This window comes from Thunnus albacares, chromosome 20 (assembly GCF_914725855.1).
Source record: "Thunnus albacares chromosome 20, fThuAlb1.1, whole genome shotgun sequence".
In the NCBI taxonomy this organism is placed as follows: Eukaryota; Metazoa; Chordata; class Actinopteri; order Scombriformes; family Scombridae; genus Thunnus; species Thunnus albacares.
Genome location: NC_058125.1, coordinates 2,016,399 through 2,039,073, shown reverse-complemented (window position 1 = coordinate 2,039,073; position 22,675 = coordinate 2,016,399). Strand labels below are relative to the sequence as shown.

The window sequence follows — 22,675 nt, the reverse complement described above, 5'->3', positions numbered from 1 at the left end:
TTTTGCCAGGTAAACAGTGCACTTGTTCGTATTTGATTGGCTAATGCTGTTTGTTACCAGATGACACTGGATTCTGTTGCAGCAAAACATGAGCCAAGTTTGACTTTTTTGCTAGATATGTTTTTTCTGAAGTCCTCTATGTTGGCTACTTGCATCAACACACAGATCTCTGAACTGAACTGAGGAGACTGCAAATTTTTGGTAATGTCTGAATATAGCCTTGGTCACTCACTTGGAGTCAGTATGGAGAAGAGGAATTCCAGCAACTTTTTCAATGTACTTATGGGCATGTGAGTATTGTTTTAAGATAGACTTAAAGAAAGTGAACCTGTGTGTGTGTGTGTGTGTGTGTGTGTGTGTGTGTGTGTGTGTGTGTGTGTGTGTGTGTGTGTGTTTGTGGCATTGCCTGCCATCATTCCTAATCCAGAGATCTCAGCTGGGTGGTCAAGGTCCACAGCCCAACCATGAAAGACACAGGGAACACAACATGATGGTGTTTGTGTGTGTGTGTGTGTGTGCGTGTGTGTGTGTGTGTGTGTGTGTGTGTGTGTGTGTGTGTGTGTAAGACAGAGAGAGAGAGAGAGAGAGAGAGAGAGAGTGATAGATGAGATAGTAAAAGTCCTGCCAAGTTGCAGCACTAAAACACACAGCGTGGCTAGATCAGTTCATCTAGATGTGATGAGACCAATTCATACACTGGAGATCAAGAGCATCCATTTATCTCAAAGTTACCCTTTCAACGCCAACTCTTTTTTAATAAAAGTCACATGACATATTTTTTTTAGAGCAGATATAGTTGTAGTTCAATCTCACCTCAAGGTCTATATAGTAGATGTCCATTCCGGTCATGTTACATGATCTTTCTCAGCAAATGAAGTTCCCTGGTAGTCATGGAATTGTAGATGTTCAGATTTCTATTTTCTGGAGCACTTTAAGGACTTCTCATCCATGTTAGCTTAAACACTGAGAGTGAACCTTTTCCTCAGTCTTTTCATTCTTTGTATATTATCTTTATGCTTAATGTCATATACACACAAAGTTCCACTTACTTCACTGTATGTAGTAAAAACTGACTGCACTGGTTGTCTCAGTCTTAAAAATATGTCGTAAATTGATCAAAGAAACATATAAATAAAGATAATCCTGATAAAGTAGGTACAATAGGAAAAGTTTAGCTTTGTTGGACAGAAATAGAGGATTTTTGTCATTTGTTCTTCTCAATTTCACCTTTTTCACTTTCACTTCTCAATTGTGATAGTTTGCTGCTTTTCTTTGTGTTTGTGTTTATGAAATTGTGATGGACATTTTTCACAATGTTTCAAGAAAATAGGGAGTCAAGAAAATAGATGGCAGATTAATTAATAATTAAAACATTCAACAGTGGCAGGCCTAACAAAATTTCATACACTATGTAGAGTCTTATCCAGTAAGCTATTGGTTATTTTCCCAGTTAAACCAAGAACAATGGAGAAGACATTCATCCAACAACGGGGAGAACACAAAAAGTACTGACGTTTTATACTGACAGTCACATGGGACATGTATGTGGGAACTTCACAGGCCTTTCTTATGAATGAATGATTAACATATACAGTAAATTATGTATAACAAATCCAAAATGTGTGTACATTCAGAGCCCAACAAGAATATTCTTGTTACAAAATGCACCTTTACAATGTACAGAACAAACATTTGCATTTTGCATCTGATGATTTTGTGTAATTGGGTTGTGTGGGCTCACAGTCTACTGATGAACCTTTGAAATCCCCAGAAAACCTCTGTCTGAAGAAAGCAGCTTTCTGATGGAAAGAACAAACATTAGCATTGCATCGTCTCCTGCTGTTTCCCCTCAAGTTATGCAGACATTTTTTCCAGCAAGCTAATGAATTTTCATCTTTGGCCCGGGTTGTTAGCATTCTTTGACGGACAACAGAGTTGGCTTCATTCTCAATGATGGCCTGATTCAATGAGGCCACAGGGGGCAACAAATAAAAGACTCCTCATATTCTCAACAGTGGAACACATCGCAAAATAATGACAACTCTGATGACAGAGAACAGGCTGCGTATTGACTGAACACAAAGGCCATGTTGACTGGTCGCACTAAGTGATCCATAAGCAGCTGTTATCATTGTCTCATTGTTTCAATATGCTGATTCCAGAGGACAGAGGAATGTGTGTGTGTGTGTGGTGTGTGAGTGTGTGTGTGTGTGTGTGTGTGTTAATGCTTGTTCAGTTACACTTGTATATTTGTGCATACTTGAATGATCGTGCGCATATCCACCTGTGCTTCCACCTGCATGCATGTCTGCATATGAACATTGTATTTCACATATAAATTATACATCTGCTAATTGTGCATCGAACATGTGTAAGTGTGTGTATGTGTGTGTTTGTATATTGCTATGCAAATTGTGAAAAGCCAGAGAATCACTTGCTCCATTCAGAGTTCTTTGGCTGCAGCTCTGAGGAAGGCATGATGAAGCTTGCTTGACTTCTCTGCAATGTCAGTCATGCACATTTTAAACAGCAAGGGAATAATGTTGGCATTATGTCCAAGAACCAGCAGCAAATGCAAATAAGATCTCAGACAAACAGGGGTCTTTACAACTTTGTCCTTTGTGAACGCATAATTCAAACAATATTTTCTCATGCAACTTAAACTCAGGATAGTGAGATGTCCTTTTAGTCCCAGCAAAGCCAGGACTCCACACATAGCTCAGGAGAAATTGGGAATGAGTCTGGCAAAATGTCGCTTGCATGTTTCATACCAACAAAAAATTAAATTTTGCGAATAATCTGTTGTAGGGTTCAGTGATAATATCTGGCTCTTTTCTCCACTCCGCTGTCTTGACACTACAGGTCTATATTTGCAGAGCACCTCTCGTCTCCAATGTGTGAAATTCACTTGTGAACGTATATAAATGCCTATATTTACTGACAATTGACATGAAATGAATGTTTAATGATGTTGTTCATTTGTTACTAACCTTGTCTTAACTTACATATAGCAAAACTAGTCTTTCATGTTTTTGTCTGTCAAAGCAGGAGAAGAACGGCTCCAATTCTCCTTCTGCTAACATGCACTGTTAAAGAAATGCAAATACAAAATGAAGACAAGAAAACAAAGTATACATTTTGTACTTTTTACTTCACTACTTTACAAATAAAGATTTTACATAGAAAACACATGATGAGCTTATAAAATATGATGTATTGTTATAGATAAAACTAATCATCAGAATATAAAATAGTTCAAATTAGCTCCACTTCAACCAACTACAACAAAATAATGCTACATACACATGAATGCATCAGCAATAAAAATACATTTATATATAATATTGTAACACTCACACCTTTTTACTTTAAGTACATGATGTAGATAATACTGACATACTTTTACTTAAGAAACATTTTCAATGCAGGCCTTGTACTTGTAACTACAACTTGTTACTGCTGTACTTGTTATGAGTATTTTTTTCATTTTCAATGTTGTAAAACAATAAAAGATGAAAAATTCCAAGAAGGGTAAATATTTTACAGGCACTGTATATCTGTATATATAATACATATCACACAGGCATGCATTTTGCATAATGAGTACATTTACTTTTAACACTCTAAGTACATGTTGCAGCTAATGCTTATGTACTTTTACTTAAGTAAAATATTGAATGCAGGCCTTCTGCTTTTAATGGAGTATTTTCAGCTGTATCTCAGCCAGGTAGTTTGCTGCTGTTTAATTGCACATGTGACTACAGTAGTGCCTCTAAGAAATGTTCAACTAAAATGCCAATCTGTTGAGGGCAGAATGAAGAATTGAAGAAATACCTGACTACCTGTCTGTCTGGCCCTCTGAGATTTCAAATGGAATTAAATTAGTTTACCACATGCCTTATTCAATGAAGATGGGTCTCTAAGCAACACAGTCTCATCTTCTAGAGCAAGATGCTGTGCTTGTGTCAACCAGACAGAAGTGTGTGTGTGTGTGTGTGTGTGTGTGTGTGTGAACCCATAATGAACTGGCCTCATTATTTGTCAAGAGGATATTGCTTGCTTTGTGTCTCCCTCACTCGTCATGCAGAATGCATCATACATTAATGCAACACATGCACACAAATGCGCTGAGTTACTCAGAAAAATAAAAGGAAATACACACATGTAAAGAGGTACTCAAACATAAACCCACACACTACTGTTCCAGCTGTTTAATTGCACATGTGAGCACACACACACACACAAATACACCTACACATTTGTGCACACACACATGCGATCGGTAAAGTACATTTGCTCAGAAGGTGTTTGTGATGCTGGTGAGTCAGCCTCGTGTTTTGTTGTTGGATTAACCATGCTCACTTCCTGCTGCTTCAGAAGGCAGTGACAGGCGGAAGACACAACTATATAGGTTAACACTTTTTTTTTTTTTGGTTTCATGAATGATGCTTGATTTCCATCATAGATAATGATTCATCAACATTCAGAAAATCAAACCTACATTACAGAAAAAATTGACTTTGAACTGAAGTACAAACAATCTTTGACTCATTGCTGTCTAGATCCATAAATGGCAGTTGGCCCCTCTTATCAGAGGATACTTCCTCCCTGCTGAACATTATTGAGCCTTAGGACAACATTCAGAGTCCTGACAATGCCTTGTGCCCTTAATCACTTGTTGGCATAACCTGTGGCTTGTACTATGGATTGGACAAGAAGTCCTCATACCTAAATGACAAAATAAGTAGTAGTAGTATGACTGTTCCAAAAACAATTTGTATGAGCGTTTTCTGCTGTACAACCTCCATGGTTAAGGTTTGGTTAAGTTTAGGCAATTAAAACTACTTGATAAAGTTTAGGGAAAGATTGTGGTCATAGTTAAGAGAACTCAACGTTGACTTTTGGTAGGAGAGGGGATGCAAATCTCTGGTGTTTGTCCGACATTTTACATGCCATCCACAACCATCCACCTCAACCTCCTTAATGGTGTGTGTAGATTGAACATGACTTCTCACCTTACATTACTCACTCAAATTGGGCAGGTGACCACTTTTACCAGTTTGTAATCCCTCTTTGTTCACGTTGCCCAGGGAGAATTTACTTTCAGTTCTGTCTTGACACCCCTTAAAAGGTTTTGTGGCAGGATGACACATAATCTTCAGTCATTATTCCCATGCCCACACAGGGGACAATAGGTCGTTTTAAGCATTTGAACAAGAACTGATGCTATCAATTTTCTGGTGACAGTCTCAAAACTGTGACACATACAGTAGACTCCAATCCATTCAATATGTTGAGTAGACGACAAGGTTTGATTCAGCTATATCACAGAAAAACAAACAAACCAACAAAAACAAAATAAAACATTTTTTCCTCTACTTTTGATAGAATTAGTCTATACTCCTCTACAGTCTCAAATAATCTACAGACCTCGCTGTGAACACTCACTGAAACTACTCTCTGCAAAAGAAGTCTAATGTGTAATTACACATTACAGGTGAAACCAACATTGATGTTGGACAAAATATATCCAAACAATTTAGTGTCACCTACATTCTCGTCCATTCTCCACATACATCTTGCACATTGACGTTATCAATTCCAGGCTACTTACAAGAACTTTACACATTATTTACACATTAATCATGGATTACACAGACTTCAGTGCTGTGTGTAATGACTGAGACTCCATGTAACAATGTAACACCAGATTTTAACAATAAATTTTAACAATAAAATAAACACCCCCAACTGGTCTGTAGTAGACATTTTGTATTAATTGGTGTGCCTGCCATTAGGTCCTTTAATGAAAACATGTTTTGTGAGTGTACACTGCAAAAAAATAGTTGTGAATTACTATTTTTTACTTTTATAATGTAACTTTGTATTTTTTTATTCTACTATTCTATAGAATAATAGAATATTATCTATTTCAAGTTTGAACAAAAATGCCACTTTTACTCTCACTATTGATTAATTTAATAAATTACATATCATATATGGTTTTAGGGCAACAACAGAGTATCCATTTACCCAGCACTTCTGTGCAGTGTCTTGCTATAGCACAGGTTGTCAGATGATGGATGGTGGGCAAGACTCTGGGAAGTGCTCAGCTTTTGATGGTTCTAAAAAGGTTTCTCCAAAACTCTGTCTAAAACCATGTGTCATTTATAAGCATATTTCCGAAAATGTAGAACTATTCCTTTAACTGAACAAATATTACAATGAATATTGTGTAACAAATGACAGAAAAGGTGCAATAGTTTGTTTTATGCCCTCTGGAACATTTTACAGTGAGCAAATGTCCTTCATAAATTCTCTACATGGATTTTTTTTTTTTAATTGTAGTACAGGTTAACAGGTATGCTTTACAGGCCTGTACAGGTGTATTCCTCTTCAGCAGTTAGAGGAGTCGATAAAACAAATAAAAGCTACACTTATGTGGTTTCAAATCCTGCCTTTATTATTTTATTTAAATATGTAATTGTATGCAGTCTTAAGACAGTGTTAAGAAAACGTGATAGAGGATGTGATGGGGGGCGGGGGAGAGCTGCGGAGTTCAATGGCCTATCTGGCCTTCCCCTCTGCATCCCTCGGTCGTACCCAGGACTTCTAGGAAATGTAGTCTCACCGTCTGCATCACTATCTGACCTGTTATTGAATTTGATATGTCAGCACAAGCCTTAAAGTCGCATAATCACAAGCCCATTTCTGTTATATGATGTGATAAAGAAGTGCTGCACGGGTCACGTTTATTCCAATTAGATCACTTTTATATTTTCTCGTACTCTATATCCCATGCTGCTTTGCGTTTTGTGCGCAGGCTCCGTGAGCGCGGATGAAGAGGTGAGACTGGAAAATGACTGGAAGGAGGCTCACATCTGGGGGCGAAATTAGACTTTATCACCAAGAAATGCGTTTTGTTTTTATAAAAGTCGCTTTTTTATCATTTTTTTAACGCGGACCGACCGTCTCTGGACGACATTTGGTGACACTAGAGGATCTGCAAGTCATTCTAACACGGTTTTATTTGCGTCGGAAAAGTGCCAGGGACACACCGATAACCCGTTAGTTTTCCCTGCAACCAGAATGCCGCGGGACAACAAAACTCCTCTCATCCAGAAAATAGCAAAGCAAGCCTATATCTCCTTTAAAGGCTTGAAGTCTTCGGCTAACGGGGAGAATTACTTCGTCGCAGACAAACAGAGTGAACTCATCTCCCTGGTGACCGCGGTCAGGGCTGCCGATCTAAAAATTGCTCCCCGGAAAACCAAAGCGAGCTCCGGGGCAGCGGGGCCCCAGAACCCCCCGGTCACCTACATGCACATCTGCGAGACGGAGGTGTTCAGCATGGGGGTGTTCCTGTTGAGGACCGGTGCCTCCATACCGCTGCACGACCACCCGGGCATGAACGGGATGCTGAAGGTCTTTTACACCTCCTCTCTAATCTGTTATGGCCTTTGAAGCTTTTCTCTCACTGTTCTGACTTATATCGATCAGTTTGCTTAAGCTATAGCTAGCTAGGAAAATGCATAAGTTATAGCCTTCGGCTACACCTCAGCACACTAATTAAGATCTGACTTTAAATATGTAATGAACCAATAAATATCAATTTAAAGAAGGTCTTAAAACATTTTCAGGTGGTTCACCCAAGATTAGAAAAAAATAATAAAACTTTCTATTTTATGTCATCCTCTGTGAGTTGTACACTTTTGCCAAAACCAGGCCCACATTGCAGCAAAATCACTGCTTTTCAAACTGAGTTGGTAGCATGTGTTTTACTATCTCAAGGAGTGTGGAATGTCCACTGTCACTGTAATCACCACACTACTAACACATATGCACTTTTTGCCAATCAGAGGGCCCAATGGCATGCTGGTCCCCTCTGTGCACACCAAGGATGCTCTGAACACAGACGTGGCTATCCACTAGTTATTAGATAGATATGAGGGCTGCTTTACCAGCTTTAAGTCAAGTCAGGCTTTATTGTCAATCCACAGTGTGCACAGGACATACAGAGGAGTGAAATTCCAGGGCCACGGTGTAACATACTGTATATAGACAAGAGACAAGTGTGCGCAATAAATACAGAATAAAAAATCTACATGTACATAACTGTAAGTACAATACAAAAATGTTCATGAAGGTGCGTTCCATTATATGCAAAATGCAAGATGCAAACATGTCTTACTTTGTCAAAGTGGGCAATTGCCCAGGGGGCCCAAAAGCCCCAGGTTCACTGTATGTCAGTTGATTTTGGTCAAGTGATTAATTGCAGATTAGTTCAGGAATTTTCACCACTGAAGTACAACATCAACAAAGGCAGGCCTGTGACCATGTCTTGTAGAGGGACCCTGTGTCAACATGAAGTTTTCAAATCTGCATTTAAGTTATTGCGCTTAAATAGTGTGTATTCCCATTAAAGTTGTGTATAATTACATTACTGTAAAGTAACACAAGTTAAGTATTATTCCTAGGGCTCTAGTCGACCGGTCGATTAGTTGGTCGATATGCTCTCGTCCGACCAAATTCTCATTGGTTGAATAATTGCTCTGTTACTTTCATAAAGAGAAAAGTGATACATCAATAGCCTTCCCAGATTAATCCATTTTTTCCTGCGGCGGGAGGGACAGACTAACAAATTATCTATGAAAATGTTTTCACAACTTTGAACTCACCCAACCTAATGGAGACTGCTGGGTTTAACTGTACTCAACGTTTAGTGAGCGTTTAGTGAGCGTTTACTGAACGTTTACTGAATCAGTGTTTCTCCTAAAATTATAACAAGAACCCCCGCCAGGCCAAAATAATATTTTTATTGCCAAAAATAACGCCAAATATCTATTCATTCTGAAATCAGTAGCGTTTGAGAGCCTCCGTGCAGCGCTGTTCTGATACGTGAGTCAACCTCTGTGCTGTTGCCTGGGAAACTCTTGGTAGCGTATCTCTGTTAAAGAATAGGACATTGCGTAATATGTGTGCGTTGCGGGTGGGAAACAGCGAGGGATGATGCACTCGATTGTTATTAGTGTTGATATGGACCTTATTTAACAGATCAGAACTGTTCTCATTTAAAAGTTGTTACCATGCAATTTCATAAACTTTGTAGATCAATATAATTGAAAAGGACGTTGGTGTATGGACCTCTCCACCTGTAGTGAGGTGATGTGTGTACCTCATTGTTACTGTAATCATAGAACAATCAGGTCCACGCACACAGAGCTTTACATATTAAAATTTGAAAAAGAAATAAGAGCAATGGCATTGTATATGCACTCATACAAGCCAGTAACCAGAATTTGGGTATTGGAGTCAGAAATAGGATCAGTGCAGCCCAGCTGTTCACACATCCACACTGTTTCTAACACTGTTCATTGTAATTTGGGCTGCAACTGATTATGCAGTATCCATTCATCTGTTATTTTCTTGATTCATTGATAAATCATTTGGTCTATAAAACATCAAAAAGCATTGAAATTTTTAGTGCAACTCATCTGTGAGAAGCTGGAAGCAGTGAATGTTTGACAGTTTTAAACTATGAATTGATACAAAATAGTGGCAAATCATTGCAGCTCTCATTGCAATCTCTTGTTAGTTAAAAAGCTGTGATACTTGTTACATGTCCTTCATTTTCCCCCAGGGACCCATAATCACTCCCCGTGTCATCTCACTGTGGCACCCCAAAACGGAAAGGGGGCACAGTTTTATGTATTCCCTGAAACAAAACATATGGGTCGTCATGGGTCAACAGTTTTATTTGTGATTTGATCGTTTTAAAATGGTCTGTTTTGAACATTCCCATGAAACTTCTGCTGCAGAGCTAAACAGTAGAACAGGCTTGAAGAGTGTAAGTCTAATAATAAAGAGAAGAAGAAGACATGGAGGACTTTATTAACATACTGTAGATAGATAGTTCTTAGATAAGATAGATAAAAGTCAGTTGTTGCTGTTTGCTCTCTGCAACAACCTGCTGTATATTCTTCACATGGTTCACAAACGTTCTGTCTCTTGTCCAGGTTCTCTACGGCAAGGTGAGCGTCCGCTGTTTTGACAAGCTGGAGAACGACCTGACTGTCAGCACCGCCCCACCTCGTTTCGAGCCTCCTCTGCCCATGTTCCAGACGGCCTCCCTGCGGCGCTCCGTGCTCCGCTCGGTGGCTGAGTACTCAGAGAACAGCGGGCCATGCCTCCTCACTCCTGTACGGGATAATCTGCACCAGATCGATGCAGTGGAAGGGCCAGCTGCTTTCCTGGATATCCTGGCACCGCCGTACAATCCAGATGATGGCCGGGACTGTCACTATTACAAAGTCCTGCAAACTGTGGCGGAAGGGGAAACAGATGGAAAGGGTAACCAGGAGCAGCAGGGAGAAGAGAATGAAAAAGAAGAGACATGGCTGCTAGAAATCCCGCAGCCGGAGGACTTCTGGTGTGGAGGGGAACCCTACCCAGGCCCTACAGTCTCTTTCTGAATGCAACCTCTGACCACAGGAGCTACACTCCAGTATACGACAGTGTGACATCCATCCATCCACATGTGGAATTTCTGTTTTTGCTTTGGGAGGTATTTATTACCTGGAACTCAAAGGAAGCGAGTGCCTTGCTCAAGGATTCTACTGCAGGGAAAAATGTACAGAAACAGGGTCTTGAGTTGGGGTCATAGCTTTGACCTCACAGACACCCCACACAGCATAAGGACCACTGAACTGCCTTCCACAAACCTTAAATAATCCAATCTGTACTGGGGGGAAAGTGTTGACAAGGAATTCACATTCCAAATATGGTGTTTTTTTTGCTTCGGACCATTATGTTGCCTTGTGCGCACATGAATGTCATCAGCCAAATGTTATGTGAATGACAGGGTGTCATCAGATCTGTGTCGTGTGAGGCCGTGCAAGCCTGCTACACGTTGTTCTTCACTCTGCTGCAGAGGACTTCCAGATCATGACATGTCTTAATGCCAAAGCCTGTAACTCAAGTCATACCTGCCTTATTTGTGAATATTGAATGTACACTTATTAAGAGTGCCATTTCTATTGTACACACTCCTTTCTTCTTCCAAAGTGCACACACTACATTATACACTTTATTTTTTGTGTTTAACTTATTCCAGATAAAATGGTTCATATACAGGTCTGGACATTATGGGGGAAAAAAAGCTGATGTCATTACAACTAATATAACTCCATCCAGAGTGTTTATGGTGTATGTGATGGATCATATTGAAGGCTGACTGAAATCTTTAAAACCCAGTCCAGACTGTATATGCTCATGGGATACAGCCAACACACTTTCTTCACTTACTTTCTTCACTACCTTTTTAAATGTAGCTTTATATATTCCACTCTGTATGTTAGTTTACTGTAGTTTATATCTCCAGCCTGCCTTGGCGTACACTAGACTCCACACAGGTCTCTGTGTCAGTTTCACAATGATTGTTACTCTGATGTTGAATGTACAGTATGTGGAACAATAAATATAGATGGGAATAATCATGGAACATCTAATTTCATGTTGTCTGATAAGTCCTCTTATCGTTCTTGATTTAAAAATCAGTAAAGTTCAGTAAACAATCCCTGTAGCATTTGTTGTCAATTTCACCACTATAGAAGCATCTTTTTGATTCTACAAAGTTTATCCAATGCTCATGAAACGAAGCACCTTTTATAGAACTGTTTGACAGCAGATGATCTGAAGGGAACATGCAGGTGTAATTAATGACGTGTGTCCCAGCATGCTCCATACCGTCACAGCAGAAATTCTGATTTATAGCAGGGAACGCAAACGTTGAACTGATAACATTGGATTCCACTCAGGTGTCATACTGGTGAACCGTCATGCACTATGCCTGGGTCATGAGTTTGAATAAGCATGATTCAGACATCATTAATGTTACTAATTAACGTGTGCTTTTCCTCCTTTGGTGTGTCAAAATATCATCAGTGTGTGTTCTGGTTAAAACAGTTTTTACAATACTGTGGCAGTGACATGCAGGGATGGAAGACGTATTCAGATCCTTTACTTAAGTAAAAACATCATTTAAAATCAAAATTAATTACAAGTAAAAGTCCTGCATGAAAAATCCTATTCAAAAGTATGCTATGCAGGATTTTCCTAAAAACAACGTATAGACTCATACAAAAGTCATCCCTCTCAATCATCATTTATGACTCACTAGAAGTGTGCAGCAGTGTATGTATCTACAGAGACTCTGCCCTCTGCCTGTATTTTCTTATTTTCTTTTTATTTTGCTGTGTTCCAGACACTTCTGGGCATCAGCCTTTGGTCAGTGGATGTGTAGCCCCCAGCCAATAACAGCGTGCAGGGTGTGAGGTCGGGACTTTTAGCGTAGCGACCTGGTTACATCACTGTCTCCGTCTCTCTCCTTCTGCTCCGCTCTGCTCTCTGTCTCTGTGTCATTGATGAATAATGAGCTGCAGGAGAGGCCACAGCGGACAGGATGAAGCTCTGCATTCACACAGCATCCATGCAGGGTTGTGCAGAGGTGTGGACCTGTTTGTGCTTCAGAATGTAACCGCTGTGAACCAATCAGAAAATAATGTTTTATTTATCTTTATTTCATCGGCTTTCTTCTCCACTACCACTGCTCCCTCTCTTCATTCACTCTCTAGCTGACTCAACCACCACTGCTTTCTCTCTGTTGAGCCGGGGAAGAGGGATCAACTTTGAATGTTGTGTTTACAAACAGCAACTGACAAATCCTGCATAGTGTACCTTTAAGTAAAAGTACATAAGTATTAGCAGCAAAATGTAGTTAAAGTACCAAAGTAAAAGTACTTATTTGGCAGAAAACTGCACTGTGACTGATATATTAAATACATTTAATATATTATTATCATGATGAGTCAATGCATAAGCAGCATTTTATTCTTGTAGTTGCTAGTTTGAACTGCTTTGTAAGGGTTATAAGATAAATCTGAGGGCTAGTAAGATGAGAGAAAAAACATAGTTGAATCAGGTGCTTCTCGGTTTGAGGACAGCAGGCTTCCAGAGAACAAAAGGGACTGGAGCACACTGATCAATTGTGCAAACAGATAGAAATAGAAAAAACAGTTCTGCTTCATAGATTTGGAAAATTTTCTGAACTTTTTACCTCACAATATTGGAGATTTATGTCTTTATTTGAAGCCATGTGAGGGGAAATGTCTCTGGTGGAACTGCAAACAACTTATAGATATCTGAAACATGATAAGGAGACACAAATACACACACTTTTTTCTTAAGTGACCACAAGCCAAACACTTTGGGAACCACTGGCTTAATCCTTAATAATGTAGTATAATTTATAAACTTATCATTATGTTATTTTATGTAAAATTTTAATCTGACAGTAACAGTAACTAAAGCTGTGAACTAAATGTAGTGGAATACAAAGTAGTGCAGTATTTCCCTCTGAAATGTGGTGGAGTGGAAGTATAAAGTAGCATAAAATGGAAATACTCAAAGTACAAGTACCTTAAAATTTTACTTCTCTGTATGGCTTTCCCTAATCATGATGTTGATGATGATGTTTAGATTCTTATTTTGTTTGATTTTCCTTTAAGCCCTTAGAAAAAAAAAAGCTTTACCCATGAGCTCTGTTGGTCAAGACAAACCTAACAGAAATGTAACTGATCACCATTTTCTTGGAACAGAACCCTAGAGACTCCAAAAGAAGACAAGAGTGTCTGCAAAAGTGAGATCTGGAATATAAGTGATTCTATTACTCTAACATGATGTCAGAGAACTGACCAAAACTATGAAAATAAGACTCAAGTTGTAAAAACAGGATGTGTCCATGCTGTAAGTCAGTCCTGATTATATTTGGCTTGTCAACTAATCACATGAAAAGACCAACAATGAATTGATCTAATAACAAGTATTGTGTGTGTATTAAAGCCTGATATATCTTATTCCTTCATGCTGTAGAGCTCTATTGTTGTCCAAAAACTATTAAAAACAAATCAGTGAGCCACACTGTTGCACTGGGCGACATGTTCCTTCATTACCGTGAACACACACACACAATCCTGCTGCCAGAAATACTCACTAGAGCACCAAATGTGGATCATCCACCAATGGAAATATTCCTCAACAAATGCACTGTTTCCTCCTGTTTGAGTAAAATTAGTTAAAACTAACTAACTAAGTGACCAGCTGTTTAAGAAATTACTGAGCCTTTAAAAAAATTAAAATAGATATTCGTAGTTTGACAAAAAGATCTTTCAGCTGCAGCTCTTGGTCTTCTTCATCAGATGGAGATAGCTTCATTGTCACTCTCCCCTCCCATATATGACCACCTGCTTTCTCATGACCAAGATTCCATACTTAAATAATGTGATGGCAACAAAGCAAACTGCATCTGCTGAGGAAGGCTAAAAGTTGCGGAGGAAAAAGCTAGTAAGTAGACCTTGAGTTACGAATTCCAAGGTGCACTATAGATCTGTGACCTGTTTTTAAAGGTTTATGTTTTCAGTGGCAACCAATGGGCTTGGAGTTGACAGCCACAGACAGGGTAAAGAAGTCAGAGAGTATTGAGAGAGGGACTAACACGTTATTGGTTTGGGTCTTGTTCTTTTATTTGAGATTAATGAGAACATATCATGCACATTGTTGGGTCTGTATTTTTAATCTGGGGCTCTACTGGAATATCTTTGCATGATTTACAGTTGAAAACTCTTTATCTTATACTGGCCCTTTATGCAGCCCTTCAGTTCAGCCTCTGTCTGAAACAGGCCGTTTTAGTTCCTGTCTCTTTAAGGCCCCCCTCGCAATGAGCCCACTCTGTTATGATTGGCCAGCTGCCCCTCGACAGACTTCTGGCAGCTTGAGACGCTATGTCAAGAAATTATAGTAGCAGGATTTCACTTCTTTTCCTCGTTCTTTACTCAAAATGTCAACTTCTCAAATCTATCCATACATTTTTGAGCCAAAATTCAATCTGAAATATGAGAGTGAACAATGCAAACAACACATGGAAAAACTTAAACAACAGCATTCCCAAATGATCTGACGTCATCACGAGGAGGAAGTAGAGGTCACTTTGCAAATGAAGAGTTCACAGCAGGCTGAAGCCCTGGCTTTTGACTTGAAGGCAGCATTTTTACACACATTCACATTAAGTTTCGGAACTTTGATCATGTTTAACATGCAACATTATGACAGTATAAAAATAACAGAAAATCACAAAAAACATGATATGTCCCCTTTATGGCAAATACTGATAGTTTGGAGGTTAATGTAAAACAGGTGAATATAGCATCTTTAACAACAGAAGGTACTGTCTTGAAAAGCTGCAGTGGTTCACACTATCCAAATGTCAAAACGTCACTGAGCTTGACAAAGGACTCCAGATTGCTTTCAGTGTATGTATGTATAGTAGAAAAATGTGACTGCTTTCGACAAATCATCATAATGAATAATGCAGTTGGGATCAGTCTCTGCATTAGTGTCTTAATACTGTCACTTGAGAAGATAGAGAGTAAAATGACTGCAGAGTGAGAGAGGATTCACCTCCCAGCAGGACAATGACCCTCAAACATAGTCCAACTCAGACAGAGACGGCTTCGAAAAAACGAAGACGGGAAAAAGGTCAACGTCCGGACAGACCAAGCCTTCTCCCACACTTCAGCACAATAGAGGATTTGTGGTGGGACCGTTAGTGTGTGGTTATGCTCTAACTTGATTTAGGGAAATCTGTTTAAAGGTTAATATTTAACAAATATTTATATGTGTAAGTGCGTCTTTGGAAATCATCTCTTGAACCTCCCCGGTTTGTCCCACAGCAGCTGTGTGTCCTTGAAGAGACAACATATTTGTTCAGTTTTCATTTTCTTCATGTTAAATATCATATTAATGCAGTGATAATATTAATGTGTGCATGTTCACACATACACGTGTTTGAGAGGATTACACTGACTGGCCTGTCACTTGGCTGCAAACACTGTGCTGACTGTGACCTGTCAGCCAGCTCACTGACTGTGGCTCCCATTAAATGCAATTATCCTCAATTTCCAGTGTAAAGTCTATCAGGACAGTCTATCAGTATGGGGAATACTTGTGGTGCAGCTTGAACAAGAAAAGCCATTTGTTGGCAACCACTAGTAGAGATGTCAGATATGTGTAACATTTTTTCCTCACTGTATAATCCCCCCCTGCTCTGACTGTAAGAATCACTACAGACATGGTCTTATTTAAAGCGTGTTATTTCCTGATCAGGTAGGTACAACAGCAAAATGAACATTCAATAAGATAATAAGACAAGTGCACACTGCCATTCATGATCCATAAAACAACTCAGCCTATAGGACAGTCAGTGAGGAGATCAGGGGGTGAAGAACAGTGGTGTTCTTTGTTCAGCCCGTGACTGTCTACAGTATTGGTCATTTGTTCTTGTGGTCAAGTTGGCGTCAGAAGAATAAAGATGTTACAGATTACCACCAGGCTTCAACACCACTTCTGGAAAGCTGAAATATGTCACTTTTGGAAATGTGCTTGTTTGCCGTCTCCCGGAGAATTTTATGAGAGGATCAATATCATTTTCATCTCTAGTGCAAGCAGTACAGAGACAGGTTAGGGATGTGTTTAGGCTACTTCCGTGAAAAGTTAAAAACTATACATCCAACAACTTCCAACAACTCCACAGCTAAACAATATCCTTTTTATGCAATTGATCCAATAAAAAATATTGAAAATGTAATGCTTTGATCACAGGCATTAAATTCACAATATGAAACCACATCTTTACACACGAGCCAAAGGCTGCAACAATCAAACAAAAAAAGACAATTACAATATCGTTAATCAATTAAAAACAAACTTAAAATTCAATTGTATTTTACAGTAAAGCTCTTGTGATATTTTTAAAATTATTTTTAATTATTGATGGTTGTTCGGTTGTTCCTGTGGCTTTAGTATAAAGATGTTTTCAAATTGTGAGTTCAATGCCTAAGAAAGGTAATGTCAAACATAATTTTTAAAAAAAAAACTACACAGTGTGTGTTCAGAGCTACTTCTTGGTATTAATTCATTATTCTTCCAACACCTCTGTGCAGTGTGTCCGTGTCACCTACACTCTGTGAGCATACGTAAGGGCAGCGCTTTAGCGTCCCATCAGGTTTTAAGAGTCAGAAACTGGATTCAGTAAAATCCAGCAAATTTTGGTGTGATGTTAACCAACCTCACCACAGTTTATTTTACCTGGACTCATGATTCTTCTCTGAACAGTGTTCCACGTGCGTCTGATGAATCTGCTTGACCTTAATATCAAAGTGAGACCATAAATTAAGGGTTAAGGTACCTCATGGAATTATGGCAAAGCTATAGCCACTATAACCTTCCTATGGTGAGTAGTAGTGTTATTATTTATCCATATTTAACCAGTGTTAGTCCATTATGACAGCTCAACACAATGACAGTGTGTGAAAGGCAAATAAACTGACCCCCTACATGATTGTTCATCTGAAACACAGCTGGAGTTTCAATGGAAACTGAGTTAAGTTTATATTCAAACTAAAGCTCTGATTACACATAGTGAATGCTTCTATAATATAACACATCTAAACCTACAGGCCTTTACTTTGACACAGATTCCTTGTCAATACTTTAAGACAGAGATGTGTCAGAAAAGAGAGCACAGCAAACTGACAGTTCTTGGGTGGTCCATACAGTTAAGACCCTTCTGTTTTGTCCACATAAAGTAAAGTTATTTACTTAGTTACTACATACTCTTTCACATGGTACTGTGCTGTAATGAACCTTTTTTAGATTTTGTTTAGTTTAGTCTATTTTATTTCGAACATGTAAAACAAAAAAAAAACATAAAAACAAAACAAGAATAACAATTAAATGAAATAAACAATAAATCTATAAATAAATTCTCATAAACAACACAAATTAAATATTACGTGTTTGAAAAGGAGTAGGAAGAAGTATACGCTTATTTATTTCTATCTCAACTATTCATCCATTAACTCATATATGCAATTTATAAACGACTGCGCAGTACAAGTGAACAGTATAGAGTGTGCAACGCTGTGTGATCCAGAATGTGCCTTGTTTTTCCTGGTATTGCAACGTTCCTTGCCAGCTTTGCATGCACGTATCTTACACATATCTTTATGTCAAACCGCCATTTTCATTTTCTCATTTCTGTTGTGATCACCTCCAAAAGCTGCTGTAAATTCTCCCCAGAACAGAGAATATTTGTGTCATTCGCAAATAATACAAATTTCAATATTTTTGATATTCTACATATGTCATTTATGTTCAAAATGAACAATTTTGGGCCTAATACTGACCCCTGAGGTACTCCACAAGTAATATCCATACATGTTGATTTATGCTCACCTGTATTTACAAATTGTTGCCTGATTCTTAAATACCTTCTCAACCAATTCATCACGACCACTCTGATACCAGACCTTTCCAGTTCATCTAGTAATATATTGTGAACTGTGGTATCAAAGGCTTTTTTTAAAGATCTATAAAGGATTTATAATTATAATTCTTCTGTAACAACCACATCCTGGTGTTTATTAATAAACATGTAGATTCTACATGTAGAGGAAAAGGAAACAGGTGACCACAAAATGCCCCCTCCTAAGAGGTGTTTAGGTGTGAGTCACAAAAGATACAGACCATGGCCATATGAAAACACACACACAAATATTATATTGCGACCAAATGTGTTTTTTTAAGCACCTTGTAAAAGTTAATAACAATGAACAGCTTATTTCTGTTGAGTTTCAAGTTAAAAGAAATAGAATTTACACTGTTGGTGAACAACATGGTTAGAATAAGTGTCTGTATACCTACATGAAATCAAATTTGAGGCACACACAATATAACAGCTGATGCTGAGGATTCTGGAGTTGTGTCCTCTGTATATTCTCTGTGAATTTGTAGGTTTTTAGAATTAGTTTACATTCTAATTCTAAAATTTGTAGGTTTTTAGAATTAGTTTACATTCTACAACTTGAACATAATGAGTCTTTTTAGACTTATTATGTTATACTTTTAGGTCAACAAAAAACATCTGGACTCTTTTGATTCGGGTCAAAAGTTTTTTGTTTTTGTTTTAACATATTTTGCTTAAAGAATAGATACTGCGACAAAATAGACTTCTATTTCTTCTATCTAGATTCTATTTTGCAAACAAACCATTTGTATACAGAGTTCATAACCTGTATACAACCTGATGTGCAACCTAAATAAAGTGAGTGGGTGAAAACTCTGAGTCAGACACGCCATGCATGACGCAACGTGGGATTTACCCGATAAAATTTCCAACATCAACAGCTTTACAAGTCTTTTTTATAAATGCAGATAAAAGAAGTGTATTCACTTTCAAACCCAGCGACATTTGAGTTCCATGAATGCATCATGGGTTGATACTGCTTGTCTGTGTTGTGCTTTAGTTATGAGTAACAAACCAAACTCATACAGGATGTATTTATCATCCTTATACATTTAATAAGTCTCAAAACACACATCACAATAAAAATGTCAGGTCGGTATGAGTTCAACATATTTACACTCCATTGTTTTACACGTGAACCACAGTTGCTTAACACTTGGAGTTACACGAGACGAAATGTGTACAAAAATAGAATGTCTTCCAACTTTACATATTAAAGGACAAATATACATTGCATTAGAAGCGTCCTTGAATCAGTCAGTGTACAAAAATACACACAGCAAGGCACTAAAGGGGAAATATAGTAATCAACAAATATGTTAGAATGAACACTTTGTCAATTCAATAACTTAAGTACAGTTTTCTTTTTAAAACGTTATTGCAGTTATTTCACATTGGAATGCGCAGCATGGTGCGCGCATAACTATTCCCCTTTATATTACAACCGTCCTCGTATATTCTAATGAATGAATGGCTATATATACGTGTATGTTCAGTAGACTGTGCAGGAAAAGTGCATTCGTGTCAGTCTTTCTGTCAGTTCTGGAGCAGGAATGGGTCTATGTGCGCAATTGCGCACAAACTGCACAGCTGCGCTCACCGTGCAAGCTCTTGTTTATCCCAATCCTGGTATTTAGGCTACTATATTTAGTTCACAACAGTTTCAGAATTGTTATTTGATAGTTCTTTTCTTTTTAGGGGTTAGTGTGAGTCACGCAGCCATGGTGACAACAAAGTTTTCCAACTATGAACAAATCCCGTTGGTTGCGCTGATACCGCCTGACTGCCGCTCCAGCCCGGAGCTGCTGGATGAGGACGAGGACGAAGAGGAGAGAGTAGAGGACTTCCTCTCCTTCTGCCTGAGATGGATTTTAGTGTGTCTCTTCCTTTCGTCGCTCCTGGCGAACTTGCGGCCGCAGAAGTCGCAGGCAAACGGCTTCTCTCCCGTGTGCGTGCGGATGTGCGTGGTGAGGTGGTCGCTGCGGCTGAAGTTGCGCATACAGATCCGGCACTGGAACGGCTTGTGTCCAGTGTGGATGCGGATGTGTCTGGTCAGTTCGTCGGAGCGGGAGAACCGCCGGTCGCAGCCCTCCGCCGGACAAGGGTATGGTCGCTCGTGGATGGGCGTCTTGCTGGGTCTGTTCGGGTACTTTCTGGGCCGCAGGATCGGCCTCAGAGGCAGGTTCTGTGGGCTGTAGGCAGAGGGGAGCCTCGGCGGCCCTCCCTCGGAGCTGCCACCCGGACTCCCAAGTGTAAAGTTCCTGATAGTGTTCAGTGGGGTCAGGGGTGGGGGGACGCGGAATGTATCGAGTGGACACGGACCGAAAGGTTTCCGGTCTTGGATACCTGCCGTGTGCATGTCTCGCTGGCAAGCCGGCTGGAAGAAGCCCGGGTAATCAGGGATGATGGGGAAAAGCGCGTCTGAGCTGCCGGGCTGCTTGGGCGAAGAGTAGGAGGGTGGCGGGTAAGAGGCGATGGGGCAGGTAGAGGTGGACAGAAACGCCGAGGGGTCCTGGTACACATCCCCGCAGCCAGAAGAGGAGTAGGGAGGCGGGGGGGAGTACAGGTGGTGATGGTGGTCCATCTCTGCCTGGCTCTGATGCGCCATGGTGCAACTCAAATTTCCGCTGGAAAAGTGATTGGGAGATCCTGAGGAAGCCGGGGAGGAGGACGCTGAGGAGGAGGGAGGAGGAGGAGGCGGCGGCTGGGCCACGTTGAAGATGCCCGAGACAATATTGATCACTCCCTCGGGGTTCCAGTTACCTGGATACTGAGAGTCGATGGAGAACTTTCCCATGTAGGTGAAGGTCTGGTTACGGTGGGGGGCAGGCTGAGAGAAGCCGCTGGGGTAGGAGAGGTCCAGAGACCGCTTCTCCACGCTCATGTCTGCGCTCATCAAGCCATCTGCGGATGAAAAAAAAACACAGATCATTAGTGAGAGAACACAACAAAGATTAATTAACTTGTTCACACTAGACAGGAAAGTGTGTGAGAGAAAGTAAGCGCGTCTCTGAACTATTACGCACAGACTGCCATTCAAAGAAAAGTCAGAGAATTTGATGCTGCTCTCATAACGTTGTGACATTGTATGTTACACATATGGAATGACTAACTAACTTTTTTACCATAACAGGCTGAGGAAAAACAATTATTTTTATTATTCTCTGAAGCAGCTTTTAAAAGGATTTGGAGATAACCTCAAAATGAGTGAAATAAACATAGAAACGTAAAGTAAAGCAGGAGACAGACAACTTGTTTCTTCAATATGCACTCAAAAAGTATCAAACCATCGGTCTTTCATCTTACCTGCTGTCACATTAAGCGGGTCATAATGCGTTCCTAAATCGGTGTTGGGGAAGATAGCCACAGAGGTCGGCAAGCTGGTGGCGATGTCATCCACTGAGTACACACTCTCGGCTACGGGATGCACGAACCCCCCGAGATTCACCGGTACTTTCTCCAGAGTTTTAGCTGTCATTGTGGGTAAAACACTGCTGCGTCTGCTCGGTCTCCTTTTTGTCTCTTTCTGTTCTTTCCCTCCAAAGCTTTAGATAAATAACTGTGTGTAACCCAGACAAGCGTGGGTCACCACTGCATGTCTCTGTCTGTCACTGCGTGTGAGAGGATGAGCTCCGTGTTTCTGGTGCGCTTCATGCGCTCTAGTGACAAAGTTAACACAGTCTCAAGTAATCACTTATTGAGAGCAGCGGCCCTGGCACGAGGATGTATATGGGGAACCTTTTGAATATGGCCGCTACGTCATTAACCAAATATGGTAGTAGGAGGGGCGAGGAGAGCGGAGAGGTTGGCTCCGTGACGCTTCAGGGAATCACTCAGTGGAGAACCCGCTGCTGCAGAAGAGCCAAAACGGACTTTTTCCACTCGCTTCGAAACAGAGATAAACGGCCTTAAATCAACATAAAAACAAAACATACCACAGTGAGCATCCGCGACCCTCATTTCTTAACAATTCTATAAAATATTATTCTTTTTTTACATTTACCCTCGTATATCTTCTATCTAATCGCGCTCTGATATCAAAAGAGGAATTCCGGTTGAGTTTCTTAACCCATAAAAGGTTGAATCCGGTGTGCAGGGGAACACCCCCAGGCTCCTTATTTGGTTTCGAATCCGGAATATGATCATCGGAAAGTGACGAGTTTTACCGAGCTGAGAGAGAGAGAACTGCTCTGGCATAACCACAATCAAATGAGACGGACAGGGGAGCGGAATTTATTCCTTTGAGTGCGATAGGCC

At 39.9% G+C, this 22,675-nt stretch overlaps 2 protein-coding genes across 2 annotated transcripts; one reads left to right on the top strand and one right to left on the bottom strand.

The window, feature by feature from the left end:
- The first annotated feature begins 6,828 nt into the window (after positions 1–6,828).
- On the top strand, positions 6,829–11,573 carry adoa (2-aminoethanethiol (cysteamine) dioxygenase a). The gene is made up of 2 exons (XM_044338572.1): positions 6,829–7,425; positions 10,017–11,573. The coding sequence occupies exons 1-2, from the start codon at positions 7,090–7,092 to the stop codon at positions 10,470–10,472; spliced, it is 792 nt and encodes a 263-aa protein (XP_044194507.1). The 5' UTR covers positions 6,829–7,089; the 3' UTR covers positions 10,473–11,573.
- A 7,906-nt stretch (positions 11,574–19,479) lies between these two features.
- Positions 19,480–22,100, bottom strand: egr2b (early growth response 2b). The gene is made up of 2 exons (XM_044337833.1): positions 21,725–22,100; positions 19,480–21,322 (listed from the first exon to the last, which is right to left on the bottom strand). The coding sequence occupies exons 1-2, from the start codon at positions 21,894–21,896 to the stop codon at positions 20,163–20,165; spliced, it is 1,332 nt and encodes a 443-aa protein (XP_044193768.1). The 5' UTR covers positions 21,897–22,100; the 3' UTR covers positions 19,480–20,162.
- Between the last annotated feature and the right edge of the window lie 575 nt (positions 22,101–22,675).

Bases quoted from the DNA above. Each gene is read 5' to 3' on its own strand.
- egr2b (XM_044337833.1), bottom strand. From the start codon at position 21,896: ATGACAGCTAAAACTCTGGAGAAAGTACCGGTGAATCTCGGGGGGTTC. The intron at 21,323-21,724 runs GTAAGATGAAAG...TTTCATCCGCAG, and splicing joins CCCGCTTAATGTGACAGCAG to ATGGCTTGATGAGCGCAGAC.
- adoa (XM_044338572.1), top strand. From the start codon at position 7,090: ATGCCGCGGGACAACAAAACTCCTCTCATCCAGAAAATAGCAAAGCAA. The intron at 7,426-10,016 runs GTCTTTTACACC...TCTCTTGTCCAG, and splicing joins GCATGAACGGGATGCTGAAG to GTTCTCTACGGCAAGGTGAG.